A 15673-nucleotide genomic window follows, 5' to 3' on the forward strand; every position below is an offset into this window, starting at 1 on the left:
ACAAGACCTCAGACACAGAACGAGGAGAGCTGCACTTGTGCGTGCGCAAAGACGCCCCCAAGACGTGCACACAGCTCAGTTTACCGTGGGAGGCAGCCGGATTCAGACTTCGAATCTAGGATTGCTCCCTCCGCTCTCGCTCCGTGTGCGGGAGGCTAAGCACTCCTTTCCCTGCCTCTGGAAGGACCCCAATCCCTTAGCGCCAGAACAGAGAACCCCAGACCCACACCAGCTGGGGAGTGCCCCCCACAAGCCCCCATCCCGCATGCTGGCCCAAGGGGCGCCAGGAACTCGCTGGGTGAGTCGCGTCCTTTCCCTGCTCTTGAGCCCCAGGCTTCTCCTCCGTAAAACTGAGTTTGGCTCAGATCGTTTCTGAGCCCCTTTCCAAGTCGAATGATTTATGGTTCAAAGTCTCGATTTTCTTTCTAACTCAAAAACACTCCCAGACATCTAGAAATGGAAATAACCAACATGGGGCCTGGCTGTTCAGAGAGCCCAGAGAGAATGCCATCACACTATCTGACGGTCACCCTGTGGAGGAAGCGGACTCCGGCTCCCAGAAGGAGGACCAAGGCCAGAGAAGTGCTATGATACGGCGAGCTCATGCGGCCAAGATGCAGCGAGGAATGGGGTGCCCCCACAAACACTTGCCCTGCGATCCTAGCCATTTGCTGGGTCCTCCAGCTCTTTCCACAGGGACAGCTGGAGCGCTCCCCACACCATAGCTCAGCCTATGACGACTGCAGGATGCCCCCCTGAGCGGGGGGAATAGGGAGATGGAGCAGAGGAATGTGAAGGCTGCTCATCTGAGGCAGGGTCAAGAGAAGGGCCGAGAAGAACTGGAATTCCTTCAGGAAAAATGCTTTAAACACTGGCTTCCAGCTCCAGCTGCTCAGCACTGCTCATGTCCTTCTTTTGCTCTGTACCCAGAGGCAGCCTCAGAACCCCAAACTCTACCTGGGAGGACCTACCCAGCCCTCCATCTCCCATCTAGGCTTTCCGTGGCCATGGGCAGTCAGGGACACCATCCTGCTGACTGTGCCTCGGCCTCCAGTGGAGCTGGCCGAGACACAGACACCAGCTTCCTGAACCCCTGCCAGCTTCAGCTGGCACCTGGTCTCCTGTGGGCACTGACCTGACCTCAGAGGCCAGGATACCATAGGTTGGTCAAGGAGGCCTGAGAAGAGGCTTGGCTGAGACACAGCCAAGAGTGGAGGCTACTGTCAGGAATAGGTCAGGAGGAGAGCCTCAAAGCCTCCCCTGCCACCAGAAGCCTGTCTGTGACTGTGCTGGCCAGCAGTGCTTGGCCAACACCATACCCATCATTATCTCATTTGCTGTCCCCTCCAACCCCAGCCAGCACAATTCTCACCTAGGGAACTGGAACATTATCAAATGAGGAGTCCTTCTAGACTTCCATGTCCACCTTTCATTTGAGTATTACTATGTCAAGATGGTCCTATATCAGTGAATGTGCATGTGTGTGTACCAGTATGTGTTAGTTTGCACAGGCAGTATAGCTTAACACGAAATAGCAGACTGCTCTGTCATATACTGGCTACATGAACTAAGCGAGTCATACTCCGTGTCTGGATTCAGCTTCCCCATCTGTAAAATGGGACGAATAACAGTACTTCTCTCATAGGGTTGGTGTGAGGCCATAATGAGGTGCTACCTCTAAAGTGCTTGGAACCATGCCTGAAAAATAGTTAGTGCTCAATAAAGGCGAACTGATGTTAGTTATCACGTACTAGCAGCTTTCGCTTTGCCTGGGCGCGCTGTGTCTCCCACTCGGGAATTTTTTAGGAGATGAGCCACAAGGGGCTGGAGTCTGGGGGACAGAGGTGAGGCTAGAGGGAAAGGACAGGCTCCCAAGCCCAGTGAGCCCAGACGCCCAGCCCTGGATGTAACTAGAGCTCAGCAAAAGCCCTCGCCAGTGAATTTCTAACTGGCATGAGCTGCCGGCTCCGAGGAGCCCTGGGGCTGCCAGCCGCACATAGTTGCTGCCTCTGGGGACACTGAATTTGGAAACGTTGCCCCAGAGGGAGACACAGTTGTGGGCGAGGCTCTGGCTTTGACAGAGTGCCCAGAACGAGCACTGAGCACCGGAATAGAGCAGGAGAAGGCGGCGCCCAGCCTGGGAAGTGAGGTCTTCCAGCACCCGCGGGCCCCAGAAAGCTCCCCGCCCCTCTCTGGGCCTCTCAGGGGACCCCTGTGCGTAACGTGAGGGAGGAAGTAGCTGTAGCCATCCCTTCCAACCCTGCATTCTGGTGATCCCTGCATTCGGGGCTGGGCGGAAATTTGAGGGTCCTCGCGGGGGACCTAGGGCTCACTGGCACCGTCACCATGGATGATCAGACCCATGGGAGAGGAGCTGCCACCCTGCCCGGTCCCATAGCGGAGGAGAGCAAGGCTCACGGGGTGATGGATGACCTGAGCTGATGGCTCGGTGCCCACCAGCAGAACTGGAAAATGGAGTTTGGCCTCCGCTCAGGCCACTTAGACCCAATGGCCAGACACCGCAAGCCAGACACACACACACACACACACACACACCATCGCCACAAGACACATCATCAATAATAATAACACACACGCACATCGACGAAGTCCCTTAGATGGGGCATTCCCAGAATGCAGCCTCTTGGGAGAATAAGAACTTTCTAGATGAAAATGTTCTGCATCTCCCTTCCCCACGTCCCCACAAGCTGTAGGGTGTCCAGCTGAAGGGCCATGGCCGGAGAGAATGGAGTCAACAGAGCCACAGAGGCTATGAGAGGGGCACCAGAGGAGGAGATATAGGATTCTTCTAGATCTTTCCTTTTGTGAGTCACACAACTCAACCACTGAGACTCAAATTCTGTTCTTTATTTTGTTTGTTAATCAGTAAATGGGACTCATAATCCCTGCTTATGTACCTCAAGTAGCTGTCACAAAAATAAACTCAACCGCCCTAAACTGAGACGCGTGATAGGAATGAATGATGGGGTAGTCACGGAGACGAAGAATCTGCCACACGGACCAAAGGCAGGATTCTGAAGGGACAAGGAGACCATCCTGTGAGAACTGGCTTGGCCCCCAGGGACCGGGGCCTCAGGAATCCTGACAAGCGGAGATCCGAGATCGGGCCTGCGCCCGCTGCCCATGAGCCCTGCTGGCCCCTCCCAATCAGTCAGCCCCTCCCTGGAACAGAGCCAAGAGGGGAGGCCGCGGGCTCCAGGATGACCTCTCCCATCGTCACCCCTCTCAAGCTCAGACCCTTCTAATCGCAACAGTGGGCACCAAGCTTTTTTGATGAGGTATGCTTTGGTATTAAAATTATCTCATAGCCCCAAAATGCTCATACTTATTAAATTATTTGCCTACATATCTTCAGTCCGTATAGTAAATATTCCCTTTTCTAGACAAGAATAATCTGAAACAGAAGTTCTAACATTTTCTTCTCGTGCCCAGTGGAGGCCTCTGCTCCGGCAATGAGCTGGCACTCTGCAGAGGCGCCTCCCCCTGCCTGAGCTCAGGGTGACTGGGGAGCCCGGAAGCTGAGGGTCCGGCCTCTAATGGGAGGCTACAGGCCCTGGCGCATTCTTGCTACACGTGGCATTTGGTCTGGGCGGTTGACTGTATATTGTGTGGTACCTTCTGGGTGGCCCAGAGTTCTCTAGGGGCAGGAAGGGAAAGAAGGAAGGGAAAACTGGCCAGTGGCCAAAGGCCAGTGCCGGGGCATCCTGTGGCCTCCCCCTGGTGGCATCGCAAGGGTCAGCACCAACCTCAAAGGCGGCGCCCTAAGGAGCTGCCTTGCAGAGCCTCCTCGGGGACATTCCTCAGGCCCCGGCATGGCATATGTCCAAAATGGAAGGGACACTGCCCCTTGGCTTCAATTCATAGTTGATATACAGGCTTAGAAAGACTACAGTCTTCTACTGTGCCTCGCAGCAGGTCAGGGGCAGAGCCGGGGTGGGACTCGTATGTCCCATCCCTTTCCCAAACCCTGCCACTGGCTGCCCGGAGGCCTCAGGGGAAGCTGGAGAGGGTGCCTGTGATCCCAGTACAAGCTGTTAAACAGGGCACTTGAGATGGAGACTACAGAAGGCAGCAGAAAGGCCGCAATACTGGCAAGGGCCATCCGGAGGGAGGGCCACGCGCTACCCACACTCCCACCAAAAGCCAGCCGGGGTGGGGGCCTGGTCCATCACTGCAGGCAGACAGACCGAGGAGGCAGCAGACAGGGACGGGCAGGGCAGGGCTGGAGAGCTCCTCGGAGGAGCAGAAGGCAGGGCCCTCCCTTCTGCACAGCGGCACGCCCCACCTCGGCCTGGAGGAGGGGAGTAGGTGCCCTGCAGGACCCTGAGCTGCCTCCTAGACTCCAGGCTCGGCCCTCCAGGGGCCAGTGCGCAAGCACTCTCAAAGAAAGGGGCCGGCTGGGCTGGTTTGCCCCAAGCTGTCATACGCTCAGGTCCCCTGGCACTGTAGAGCTGATGCCCTGAGACCCAGGGTGTGCCTCAGAAGACTGACCTTGGCTTTTAGGGCCTGCAGACTCTGGCTCCAGGGAGGACCCTCCATAGTCCGGCCTCCAGGTAAAATCCCAGGGCCTCTGGAGTCCAGTGTCCCCAGCTTTCATTCTGGAAGTATGTCTTTCCCTGGGGCTATAACCACACCTTAAAGGCCCCTCACATCTTGCCCTACCACCCTCAGGCCTATTACCAATCCCCATAATACCTCTAGGGCCAGGCCCGCACCCCTGTCTGCATTCCGGCCCTCAATGGTAACTGTCAAGGCTGGCTGCCCCCTTGATCCCTGGAAAGGCTGAGAATCAAGGAGCCAGTACAGCCGCCAAAGCTCTGAATGATCCTTCATCCAGCCAGGGGAGGACCTGCGGGGAGGGCAGGGGGCTGCAAATACCAGAGACCCCATAGTGGCTCTCACGGGGAACTCACTGCTGGCTCCTAGTCCCAGCCCACGGTCTTCACCAACCCAAGAAACCAAGCCCAGTGATGCCATCTTCTCTGCTTGATCTTCTAACAGTCAAAGAACGTGCCATTCCAACCCAGCTCCAAGCAGGCCTGGCCTAGAGAGATGGCCCAGACAGCCACCTCCCAGCCACCACCCTCCTGTCTTTGTGACGTCAGAGTCTGGCTGGGTGCGGCTGTTCATGGACCCTTCTAGGTAAGGTTACTGTGGGTCAGAGCTTTAGTGGCAAAGGGACTGGCCTCCTGAACAGAAAGAGGCCAAAAGGGAGGGCCCTTTGGAGCAGCTTGGCTCTGCGAGGGATGAAGGTAAGACCCACACTTCGGCTTGGATGCCTTACAGCTGATTTCCTCCTGATGCTAATGGCGAGGCAGCTTCCTCCATCAGAGGTGCACTCAGCCAGCCTCCAATGGGCGCCCGGGAGCGACTCCACATACCACCCACGAGGAAGGACAACAGGGAACGTCTTGCCCCTTAAAACTCACATAGCATCATTTTAGCACCTGAGGGAGGGATGTGAGGACCCCACAGCCTCAAGAACAAGATGGTGAATCTGTGGAGGGCACCCCCATATTCCCTTACTAGGCCTGATGGAAATCCAGCTTCTGCCCGGCCTCTTCCTCATGCCCCAGAGTCTGCCCAAGATGCAGACCTAGGCATATACCATCACCAGGAGCTTCCGGCTGATGGCAGCTGTGGGACCCCCGATTCTTTATCTCTGACAGCACCTCGCTCCTCTCCAACAAAGCCCAGGCTTCAACTAAAGCCCCCTTCCCAGGTAACCCTCAAGTAAGGCCCCCTCCCTTACCCAGAGGGCTTCTCCCTACCCTAAGCCCCTCCTCCCAGCCCGCTTCCAAGGGCCGCCACATGCCATGCCAAGTGGGGGGTCTGGGCTTCAGCGTTGGACAGACAGAGATGTACGCCTGGCTCACCATTCGGGCTGTGCGTCCCAGGGAAAGTTACTTTGCTACCCTGAGCCTCCATTCCCTCAGGGATAACATGGGGCTGGTGACATCTGCCTCGCAGGGCGAGCAGTCCCCTGTCTCTCCACCATCCTCGCCTTTGGGTTTGGAGACAGGGCCCTTCCTGAGCTCAGTCAATACCAGCCATAGATATAACAGGGCACTGGGGAGAAGATGGGGTGAGGAAGGGTCATCGGGCCCATGACCTCTGAACTCCCCCCACCTGCCGCTCGGTGTGGCGCCAGTTCCCCAGCTCTTAGGTGCCCGGGTAGATTTAAGGAAAGGAGTCCTGACTTCCTGCCAGAGTCTGGGTCCTGGAACAAGGATGGAGACACAGACTGGGGGGCTTCCTATCCACTCCCTGCGCACTGTCCCCCACGATGCCCTTCTGGGGTCCTCCAATGGAAAAGGGGACAAGAGGCCGCCCCATCACTGACCTTTCCAGCATCCCCATCTTGGACCCTCTGCCTAGTAAGACCACCCCAGCTCTTCCCTATCAAACTGCTTCCCTAAGTATCGTTTTCAGAAGAGCAACACCTCTGCGTGGCTATGAAGAGCCTACGTGATTGTGACCATCGCTGCCACCCGCCAGCCTCCTAAAGATACACACATCCTTGAAGCAGAGAACAAGCGGGAGGAGGCTCGCTGGCTCCCAGAAACCACCCCACTGGGAACCTGGAGCACCTTCTCTCCAACCTCTAGCCCACTGAATCCCCTGGAAATCCCTAGGTCCCAGCTCCTGAGCCTCATGAGGCCACCAGCTAAGCTCTCCCTACCCCTCCACCCTCACCCCCACACACCACACACACACACATACAACCACGACAGTATACTTCCAAGTCATAGTTTTCCTTACAATCACACTCCGGGACCCTCCTCCCTGCATCCTCCTCGGGGATGCTGGAATGCTGTGGCCTGCAGAGCCAGAGAGGCAGAGTTGGGTCCATCCTGTTTCTCTTGCCCTCCCCCCACCTTTGCTGTTTATCAAGTCATCTCCAGCCAGCAGGGTGAAGGTGGTGAGGGGATAAACGGGGGAGCCAAGATATGGGTCGAGCTCGTCTCCTGGGCCAGAAGTCAGGACCATCTCCTAGGCTCTACACTCCCCTCAAATTGCTGCCTGCAAGAACGCTAGCACAGTCTCCATTGAGCCCAGAGGGCTGGCGGGCTCTGTCGAGAGCAGGCTGCAATTCCTCCAGGCTCTGCAGCCCTGTCGCCCTGGGGCTGGAGCTGGGGCAAAGGCAGAGCAGCGCCCATGGCAGATTCACCCCTCCTGAGTGCGCCCAAATGCCTTCCTCAGACCCCGGCTAGGACTTCCGTGCAAACCCTTCTCAGCATCCCACCCACTTCAGGAGTCCCCAGGGGGTGGAGACCTTGGGAGAGATAAGGGAGAGTTATTCCCTGAACCATCCCAGTGCCATCCCCACCCTTCTCTGGATGGCAGGAAGGTGGGGGTCACCTGGCCGAGGTCAATGAAAGAAAAGATAGGCAGGTTCCCTGGGCCCCAATCTGTTCTTTCTGCCCCTGCCCATGCTTCTGTCCCCTTCTCTGCCAAGGAAAATAACCAGAAAAGAGCAGGCCACCACGGGTCTCACTCAGGCGGGGCAGAACCACGCAAATGCCAGATCAGAGTTCGATTTTCCAAATAAACGGATCTGCAGGATCCTATCGGAACCCCGGTCTGCAAAACACACGAGCCCTCTCCTTCCTTCGCCATCCTGCCTGGGAATTCCCGGAGCAGTTCTCCAAGCCCGAACAGGGACGCGATCTGCAGGCGCCCAGATGCAGAAGAGGGTGGGAAAGGGGGAGGGGGGCTCAGAAATACCTAAAATGGGGTTGGAGAGGGCGGAGGAGAGGGACGGGAAGGGGTGGGCGTCCACGAAGGCCTAGACGTGTCCGAAGTCTCCCCGCAGCAGACAGCTCCCAACTTGTTTACTTGTCAGCGTGTTTTGCCGTTTCCAAAAGGAAATAGTTAAACCGTCTCGGCTAGATAGCGAGCAGTCCCTATCTGTCACCTTCCCTCCCCGCTAAGCGCCACCGCCACTGTCGCTGCCGCGGCTGTCGGGGACTCGAACCTTGTCTACTTCATTCCACTTGAGCGTGGCCAAACTGTTGCTATTTAGTGGGGGGCAAAGAACCCGAAAGGCACCCTCAAAACGAGACACAGCGGGTGGGGGCGGGAGCTGGGCCCTGCGCGCCCTAGCCGGCGGGGGTCCTCTCCCGGGAGAGGCACATACGCATCACCCGATCAAGCCTCGCCAGGGCCGGAGTCACCTGGATACGCAGCCCACGAGCATCTCCCGAGCCAGAGCGAGCCTGACGCGCACCCGGCGGGCGGCGAGCTGGAGTGGGCGCAGGGCCGGCGTCTGGCCGCGGGCGGGCGGGCGGGCGGGCGAGAGAGGGAGCCGCGGAGCGAGGGGAAGGCGGGCAGGGAGCGGCCGCCTGACTTACATGGAAGTGATGTTCCTTGAGATGTCCGTGATGTTGATGCTGGCATTCCCAGTGCTGTTCCCTGAATCCTGCCCCTCCAGGAGGGGGAAGAGGTTCCCATCGTCCGGCCGCCGGCAGCTGATCTCAGTCTTGCTGCAGACACAATTTGCAGGGCAAGCCAGCACGGAGCCCACATAGTCCAGCCAGACGCTTCCCAGCAAGAAAATCCGCCAGAAACTACACTTGGCTGGGCAAAGAGAGACATCCATCTCCGATCGCTGCTTCTAAAAAAAAGAGGAGGAGAGGAGAGGGGGGTGGGGGTGGAAGTGGGAGAGCTGGGGAAGGAAACAAAGACGGCGAGGGAGGGGGGAAGGGGGGGAGGGGCCTCTGCCTTTGAAACGCCGTGCGATCAGATGCAAAATCCTTCAGCGTCTGAAACCATCGCGGCCGCCGCCGCTGCTGCCGCCGCCGGGTGGGAGCCGCGGGGAGCGCCTAGTGGCGCGGTCTGCCGGGCATGGTGGCCGGCTCGGCGCTCGCCGGCTCTCCGGGTGCGGCGGCTCGGGAAGGGAGCCGCGCTCGCCGACTCCGAGACTTTGCAGGGTTGCAACAGACGGTGGGGAGGCAAAAAAGAAAGAGGAAAAAAAAAAAAGGAAAGGAAAAAATGGTGCTAAAGTCACCAAGTCCCACCTACTGGGCAGAATTAAAATGGACACACCTGCAAAACACACACTCTCACACACACTCACACATACACACGCCCGGAGCCCGGGGGAAGGAGAAGAGAGATGCAGGCAGAGCTGCAGCAGCCGCCGCGAATGGCTCGCCGCGCGGCTGCAGAAATGTACAAGTGCTCCGAGCCTTACGAAACGCACGGGTTCCCGGAGCGTCTTCCTCGGCGCCCTCCCTCTCCCCTCCCTCGTCCCCTCCCCACTCGCGGCCTCCTCCCCCCCGCCCCGGTTGGGAGCGGCAAGAGAGCGGAATCTCCCCCTCCCTCCCGCCCCTGCCTGTCCTCCTCCCTCCCACCCACCCACCCACTCAACGGCTCGCGGCTCTCACCCGCACCGCACCGCACCGCCACCCGCAGCCGCGCTCCCGCTCGCCCGCTCCACGCCTCGCGGCCCGGCGCCCGCTCGCCGCAGCCCAGGGGAAACCGAGACCGAAGGGAAAAAGTTGCAGTTGGGATTGCGAGGGTCGGGGCTGGGGAGGGGCAGTCGGAGAGCGGGCTGCGCGGCGCGGAAAGGCGCTCTCCTTTCCACTTTTTGGCCCTCGCGCTGCCCGGTTTGGCTGCGATCTAGACCGCGGGAGGAAAGGACGCGAACGCGGCCGAGGTGACCGGGGAGCGTTCGTGAGCCTGGGCGGGGGGCTCGGGCTCGGGCTCGGCAACGGCGACAGGGGGACCGGGAGCGCACAGGAACCCCGGAGAGGCACCCCGAGCCGGGGACAGGGACTGCGGACGCGCAGTCCTCCGTCCAAATGACACTCGTTTCCGTGACCCAGAGTCCGGGAGATGGGCCCGGCTGGAAGGGGCCTGCGGGCACGGCCGGGTGGGTGAACCCGCACCCCTTGCGCCTTCTTGGCGGTGGGGAGCGTGGGAGGAAGGAACAAGCTCTGAAAGGCTGCGCCTGAGAGCCGAGGTGGCCCGGGCGAGCCGTGCGAGCGACAGAAACGGCCGGGGAAATTGAGATGCAAGGGGCATTTTTTGGCAAGCGCCAGGCCAGCGCCGACTGAGACCGGCTTCTGGGGCTCGGCTGTCGGGTGAGGGGGCGGGCGGGCTGCTTTCTCCGGATTCGGGGGCGCAGAGCCTCCCTCCTCCCCTCTCACCCAAGCACCCCTTCCTGGTAGGGGCGCAAAGCAGGTGCGGCCAGCCTTCAATTCGAGCTCAGATCCGGATGCGAGAGGAAAGGCCGGGGTCCCCGCCTTTTGCCTCGGTACGAATTTTTTAAACAAACAAACAAACAAACAAACGTCAAAATGCCAAGTGCGAGCTGTTTTCTGAGAAAACCGGAGCATTTTCTGTGGGAAAGGAGAAGAAAGGGTTAGGGAAGTCCGAGCAGGCACACACACTACGGCATTCATTCGCACGCAGAAGAAAGCAGGGCTCTGCTCCCGGCACTTGGGTGAGGGCAGGCGAGGAAGTGAAGACGGGGATTCAACTGCATCCAGCATCTGAAAGGGTTCGCCCCCGCCCCCTGTGGATTCCGATGCAGGTCATGCAACTTGCAGGGAAGGTGGGGGAAGGGATATGAGGGTGGCACCCGCCGGGCGCAACCACAGACAGGCCAGGCGCCTGAGAGTGGCACTGTCGCTGTGAGTAAATTTGGAAGGAAAAAAAAGAAAGAAAGAACATGTCTATAAAAGGCAGTTTTCCCTGACTCCCCCGTAGATTCCGCCTTCCCTTGGCCTCAGTGAGACTTTTACCCCCTGTTGCCAGTATGGCCTTGTCCCCAGACTGGCATTTTGCCCTCCCACCAGCAGGAGGGGACAGAGAGCGGAGACCTCCTCAGACTCTCAACCCAGTTCCCACTGGCCTAGGCCAATCCCAGATACCCTTAGTCCACTGGGAATCTCCCTGTCACTTTAAGGGCCATTCTGGGACGGCTCCATATCTGTTTCAGTTAGGGAAACTGAGGCAGAGTCAAAGCTCTAGCTTGGCCCCTCTCAGGAAGCGGCAGGTGGCAGCAGAAAAACACAGGGAATCTTTCTCAGACCACTCGGGGGGAGGTGCCAGTAAGGACGGGAGGCCAAGCGGACTTTGCCCAGCACCAGGTCTCCCGCCTGGAACCAAAACAGTTGTGTCTCAAAATGCCCGGCACACTTTTTTTGAGAGTGAACATTTCCAGCAGAGAAGGGGAGGTGTCCGTAAGTCAGAACAACAACAACAACAACAAAACTTAAAAAAAAAAAAGAAAAACACCGTTGGAGCCAGTAAACATGCAGGCTGGGAAGGAAGGGGCCCTGAGGCAACAGGAGCGTTATGTTTATGCCGGGGCTGCAGGCCCGAGCAGGAAGTGGCAGCTGACACGGAGGAAGGCCCTTTTTAAAGCAGAGGATGGACTGCAAGTGGGGAGAGCAGTAGCATCCACATCACCTGAGAGCTTGTCAGAAATGCAGCACGTGATGCCCCACCCGGACCCACAAAACCAGAATGTTATCGCCTCATAAGCATGCTCCATTCTGAGAAGTACTGGGATGACTCTCCCTTCCAGCTGAATAGTCTCCGATTCTACATGGACGTGGGCTGGAGAGACTGTTGAGAAACGAAGGGGGATCAGTGGTACAGACATTCAGTTAGGGGGAACAAACTGGGTATTCCAGAGGCAACGAACTTGCCAAGAGCTGAACCGTGAGGTTTCACTGCGAGAAGTTGCTCACCCTACCCAGGGAAATGCACTCATGCTTTGCTAGTTCTTAACCTTGGAGAGGCCAGATTTGGGTGAGGAAGCAGAAGAAAGTCTCCCACATAGATACCCTTTCCTCGGTCAACAAGGACCCAGAACATTTGGGGTGTCTTGTCTTTTCGGTAAGAAGGCCTTATTGACAACGAAGAATGCCTGTTACTGATGCCATCGCCATCTTGATTCCCAGTCTGCAGCCATCACTGGGTCCTAGAGAGATCGAGACCCAACTCGGCATCCCACCAATCAGGGGTAACTTCCCCATCCCCTTTGCTGCATTCTTGGAAAAGGGGAAACTCACCAGTGGGCCCACTGCTGCTTAATAAGAGGTAGGAATGGGCAGTTTCCTGAACAGAAAGCAAAGCTTTAGAAAACTCCGATGGCTAAGCAGACACCTTCCAGTACCAGGGCTTTGGAGAAGGTGGGAAAGTTCCCCAGATTTGTATGTGGTCTCCCACCAAACAAGCCAGGGTCGGGGTGGCCTCCCAGAGCACAGCGGTTCTACCGTCCCGACGCCCAGAGAAACTGAACGCGTTGCTTTCCCAAAGGGCACGTTCCAGATGCATGAGCACCTAAGATTTCTCCTCGGTATCCCCAAAGCCAAAATTCCCTGCCATCTAGAAAAGGAAGGGACTCGGGAGATAAACAAGCCCAAGACGCTGACCAAGGCGGCGGCACCTCCCAGTACCTGTCACACTGCAGCCCCTGCTGGGCTGCCACTCACGTCTTCCCTTCTGATCCGGCCACATCCTCTTCCAGCGAGCACGTGCCCGCGAGCCAGCCACGTCACCGGGACTCGGGCCAGGCCCCGGCATTTGGGACTCACTTACCAGGCCCGGCTCCTACGGTCTTTGCCTAAATCCAGCTCTGCTGCACAGCTCCCCAGTCTGAGCAGAAATGGGACCCACTGTCCTTCTTGCTGGGAGAGGAACAGTGGCACGAGGTAGTGACAGGGGGACACAGGAGAAGACAAAGGGGAGACTGGGTCTGAAGGATGTGCTGGTCCAAAGAGCGATCTAGGTGGGCTTGGACTTGGGTCAGAGAAAGAGGCCTGTTTTTAGGTGGCCCAAGCTCAAGATATGAGGGAACAAGACATGGTTGGCTGAAAACAAGTCACGGTATCCAGAAGGGCAGGAGCCGAGAGGGAGAGCGAAAGCCCACCATGAAGAGGGACAGTCCAGCACCAAGGCGGTCCCAGAAAGCAGGCAAATCCAACCACTGGAAGCCCCAGCACGGGACCCTGAGTCAGGTCCCAAGATTTTAGACACACACCTCAGAAGGTTGGAGTCACCTGTCAGGGGTCAGAGCCCCTTCCATCTCATTCCTATCCATTAAAGAAGATTTGCTGATACCTAGATTTTCCTATCTGGCCCTGCTGAGTCTGGAGGGGTCTGGGGCCCTCCCCAGCGGTGCTGTCCAGGCGATCCTCCACTTATTCTACTTGCCCTGACGGATAGACTCATAGGGGCTCTGGGCTGGAAAGGACTCTCAAGGCCAAAGACCCACGAGCCCACTTGATGCAGACATCCCTTCAGCGCCACCCCAAGTGCCCGGCCTGTCCTGCTTGGACACCTGCAGGGACAGAAGCTTGTGCTGCCCAGGGCTCCCGCTGTGTCCTCACACAGCTTTATTCCTTGGATAGCCTTTTGTCTGAAATAATTAAGCCAGCCTCCCTGAAGCTTCCATTGTTGGTACTAACACTGCCACCTAGAACCCCAGGGAAAGGTCTAGTCTCTTTTCTACAAGCCAGTTAGGAGGCTGCCCACCTCCTATCTCCTCTCTGAAGAAAAGATCCTTAGGTCCCTCAAAAGCACAGCTTTCTGATCCTTCCCTACTCTGGCCAGTGGCAATGCACTGACATTTGTCAGAGACCCCTTAAAGCATGACTCTAAATCATGCAGGTTTCAGGTACTCTGAACTTGGGGACACAGGGAGCAGGCAGTTACAATGGCACTAAATATGGTTCCATGTAACAGACCCACTGGGCTGAATTCAGCACCTAGTAACATCCGAACCTGGGCACAGCACTTAGTGCTCTGTGCTTCAGTTTCCCCACCTGCAAAATCAGACTCGACAACATAACTTACAAAGCAGTAAAGCACTTTGAACCAGGCCTGAAACACGGTAAGCGTTCTGTGAATGTTAATGTCACTGAGCCACTTTCGAGGTCCCCAGAGGGCTGCACTGGCCCAGCCAGGAAACCCCAGCACCGCCTGTCCACTACCAGCCAAACACGCTGCCACCCTAAAGCTGGTCCGGCATGTGCAGAGCAGCACCCCCTGGCAATTTCATGCCTCTGGCAGGTGCAGCCTCCACCCACGGATGCTCTGGGGCTCAGCTACGAAACCCGAGTCACCAGCAACCAAGGAGGGTCCAAGTCCCAGGTCCCTGGGGAAGACAGCGCAGGCGCAGGCTGGTGTACATCTCTTCTGAGAAGCAACCCCTCGCCCCTCCCCGCTTCCCTGGCCAGCTCTGGGCAGAGGTGGGGAGGCGGGGGAGAGTGGAGGGGGTTAGTCTCTGCTGAGTCACCACTAGCTTCGAGCTGCTGGAGTGGGCAGGGAATTGAACAAGGTTCTTGGTCCCTGGGGCTGTGACATGTGGGGCTTCCCTGCAGAGAGCAGGGTCCGGGGCAGACACTGGATTCAAGGAATAAAATCGAGGTATCAAAAACCCCAGGCTTCTGGGGAGCCAGAGGAGGGAGCACGCAGAAGGCAACCAGAGGAGGCAGCCAGCAGCATCGCTGATGGGAAATGGGGTCAGCCCCATGCTCCCCTACATCACAGATACAGCCCTCACGCGCCTTCCCAGATGAGCACCCCATAGTAACTTACATCACACCTCACTTTACACAATACACAGACACGCACCTAGTTACTGACCGGAGGACAGCCAGGAGCATGGCCTTCGTTTGGCAGAGTTAAGGAGCTAAAGCTGACAGGCTGCGGCAGGGACATCTGGCAGCCTTCCTGACTGCCAAGGGAAAGCTGTTATCAGCACTTTAAATGTTAAGTTCCTTGAGGACAAGGAGGACCCACCAGCCCTTTAAACAGCACAGAGACCGTAACAGATGCTCGTTTAACCATGTTTGTTTAAAAAAAAAAAAAAAGGGAAAAACCCTGCACATCTGAACCACTTAACACACTGAATAAGCGTTCGGCGTCCGTCTCCCCCGGGAGTGTGAGCACCTGGAGTGTCAGGCCATGCTGGCTCTGCAGCCTCGCAAGGGCCTACCTCACCGCCAGCCTGAGAGCCAGCACTGCACATCTGGGGGCGATTTAAGGGACACTTTTCCTGCCTGAAACTCCATGCGTGTCACGGGAGAAGTCTGGGACAGAAGTGTGGTACTCCAAGCTGACCACCTCCTCTGCACCCCAGAGTTACACTTGCTCCTACAAACTTGTCCCTGGTATGCAAAATATCGAGGGGCTTCTGGAAGCAGATAGATAGGTAGGTCTTGGTCTCGGCTCTGAAGTCGGGAGAAGGCTGGGAACAGCAGCTTCCAGGGCAATGCCAGACCACCCTCACCGTGCTCCCCACAGGGAGCTGGGGCCTGACCCCAGGCCCAGCAGCCCCATTACCATGGCCTCCGTCATGCAGAAAGCCAAACCCTTCTCCCCATCTCCTCGGGCTGCACTGCATCCCACTGTCCTTCTCGGCCAATCCAGCCCACTCCTGCTCAGCTCTCAGGCTCCTGTCTCTGCCTTCACCACCTCCCACGGTACCCTTCCCTCCACCTGCTTCTCGCCAAAGCAGCTCTTGTCACATCTTCCCCTGCCCAGGCTCGGACACAGAATGATGACTTTCAGACCCAGCTCCCCACAATGCACTCACTCGGTATCAAAAGCATCGTGGGCTGTGTCACCTCGGACATGCTACTTCTCCGATCCTCCACTGTCTGCTCTGCAGCCTGGAGGGCCCACCGAT

At 57.6% G+C, this 15673-nt stretch overlaps 1 protein-coding gene across 1 annotated transcript in view; it reads right to left on the reverse strand.

Moving 5' to 3' along the window:
- NTRK3 (neurotrophic receptor tyrosine kinase 3) overlaps positions 1 to 15673 on the reverse strand; it is a 427675-nt gene that overhangs the window by 309994 nt on the left and 102008 nt on the right. Inside the window, exon 5 of the mRNA XM_039858221.1 lies at positions 8376 to 8638. Within this exon, the coding sequence (XP_039714155.1) occupies positions 8376 to 8623 (248 nt within the window). The 5' untranslated portion in view covers positions 8624 to 8638. The remainder of the gene's footprint in view (positions 1 to 8375; positions 8639 to 15673) is intronic.

Source organism: Pteropus medius, unplaced genomic scaffold (assembly GCF_902729225.1).
Source record: "Pteropus medius unplaced genomic scaffold, Ma_sr-lr_union100, whole genome shotgun sequence".
Lineage (NCBI taxonomy): Eukaryota > Metazoa > Chordata > Mammalia > Chiroptera > Pteropodidae > Pteropus > Pteropus medius.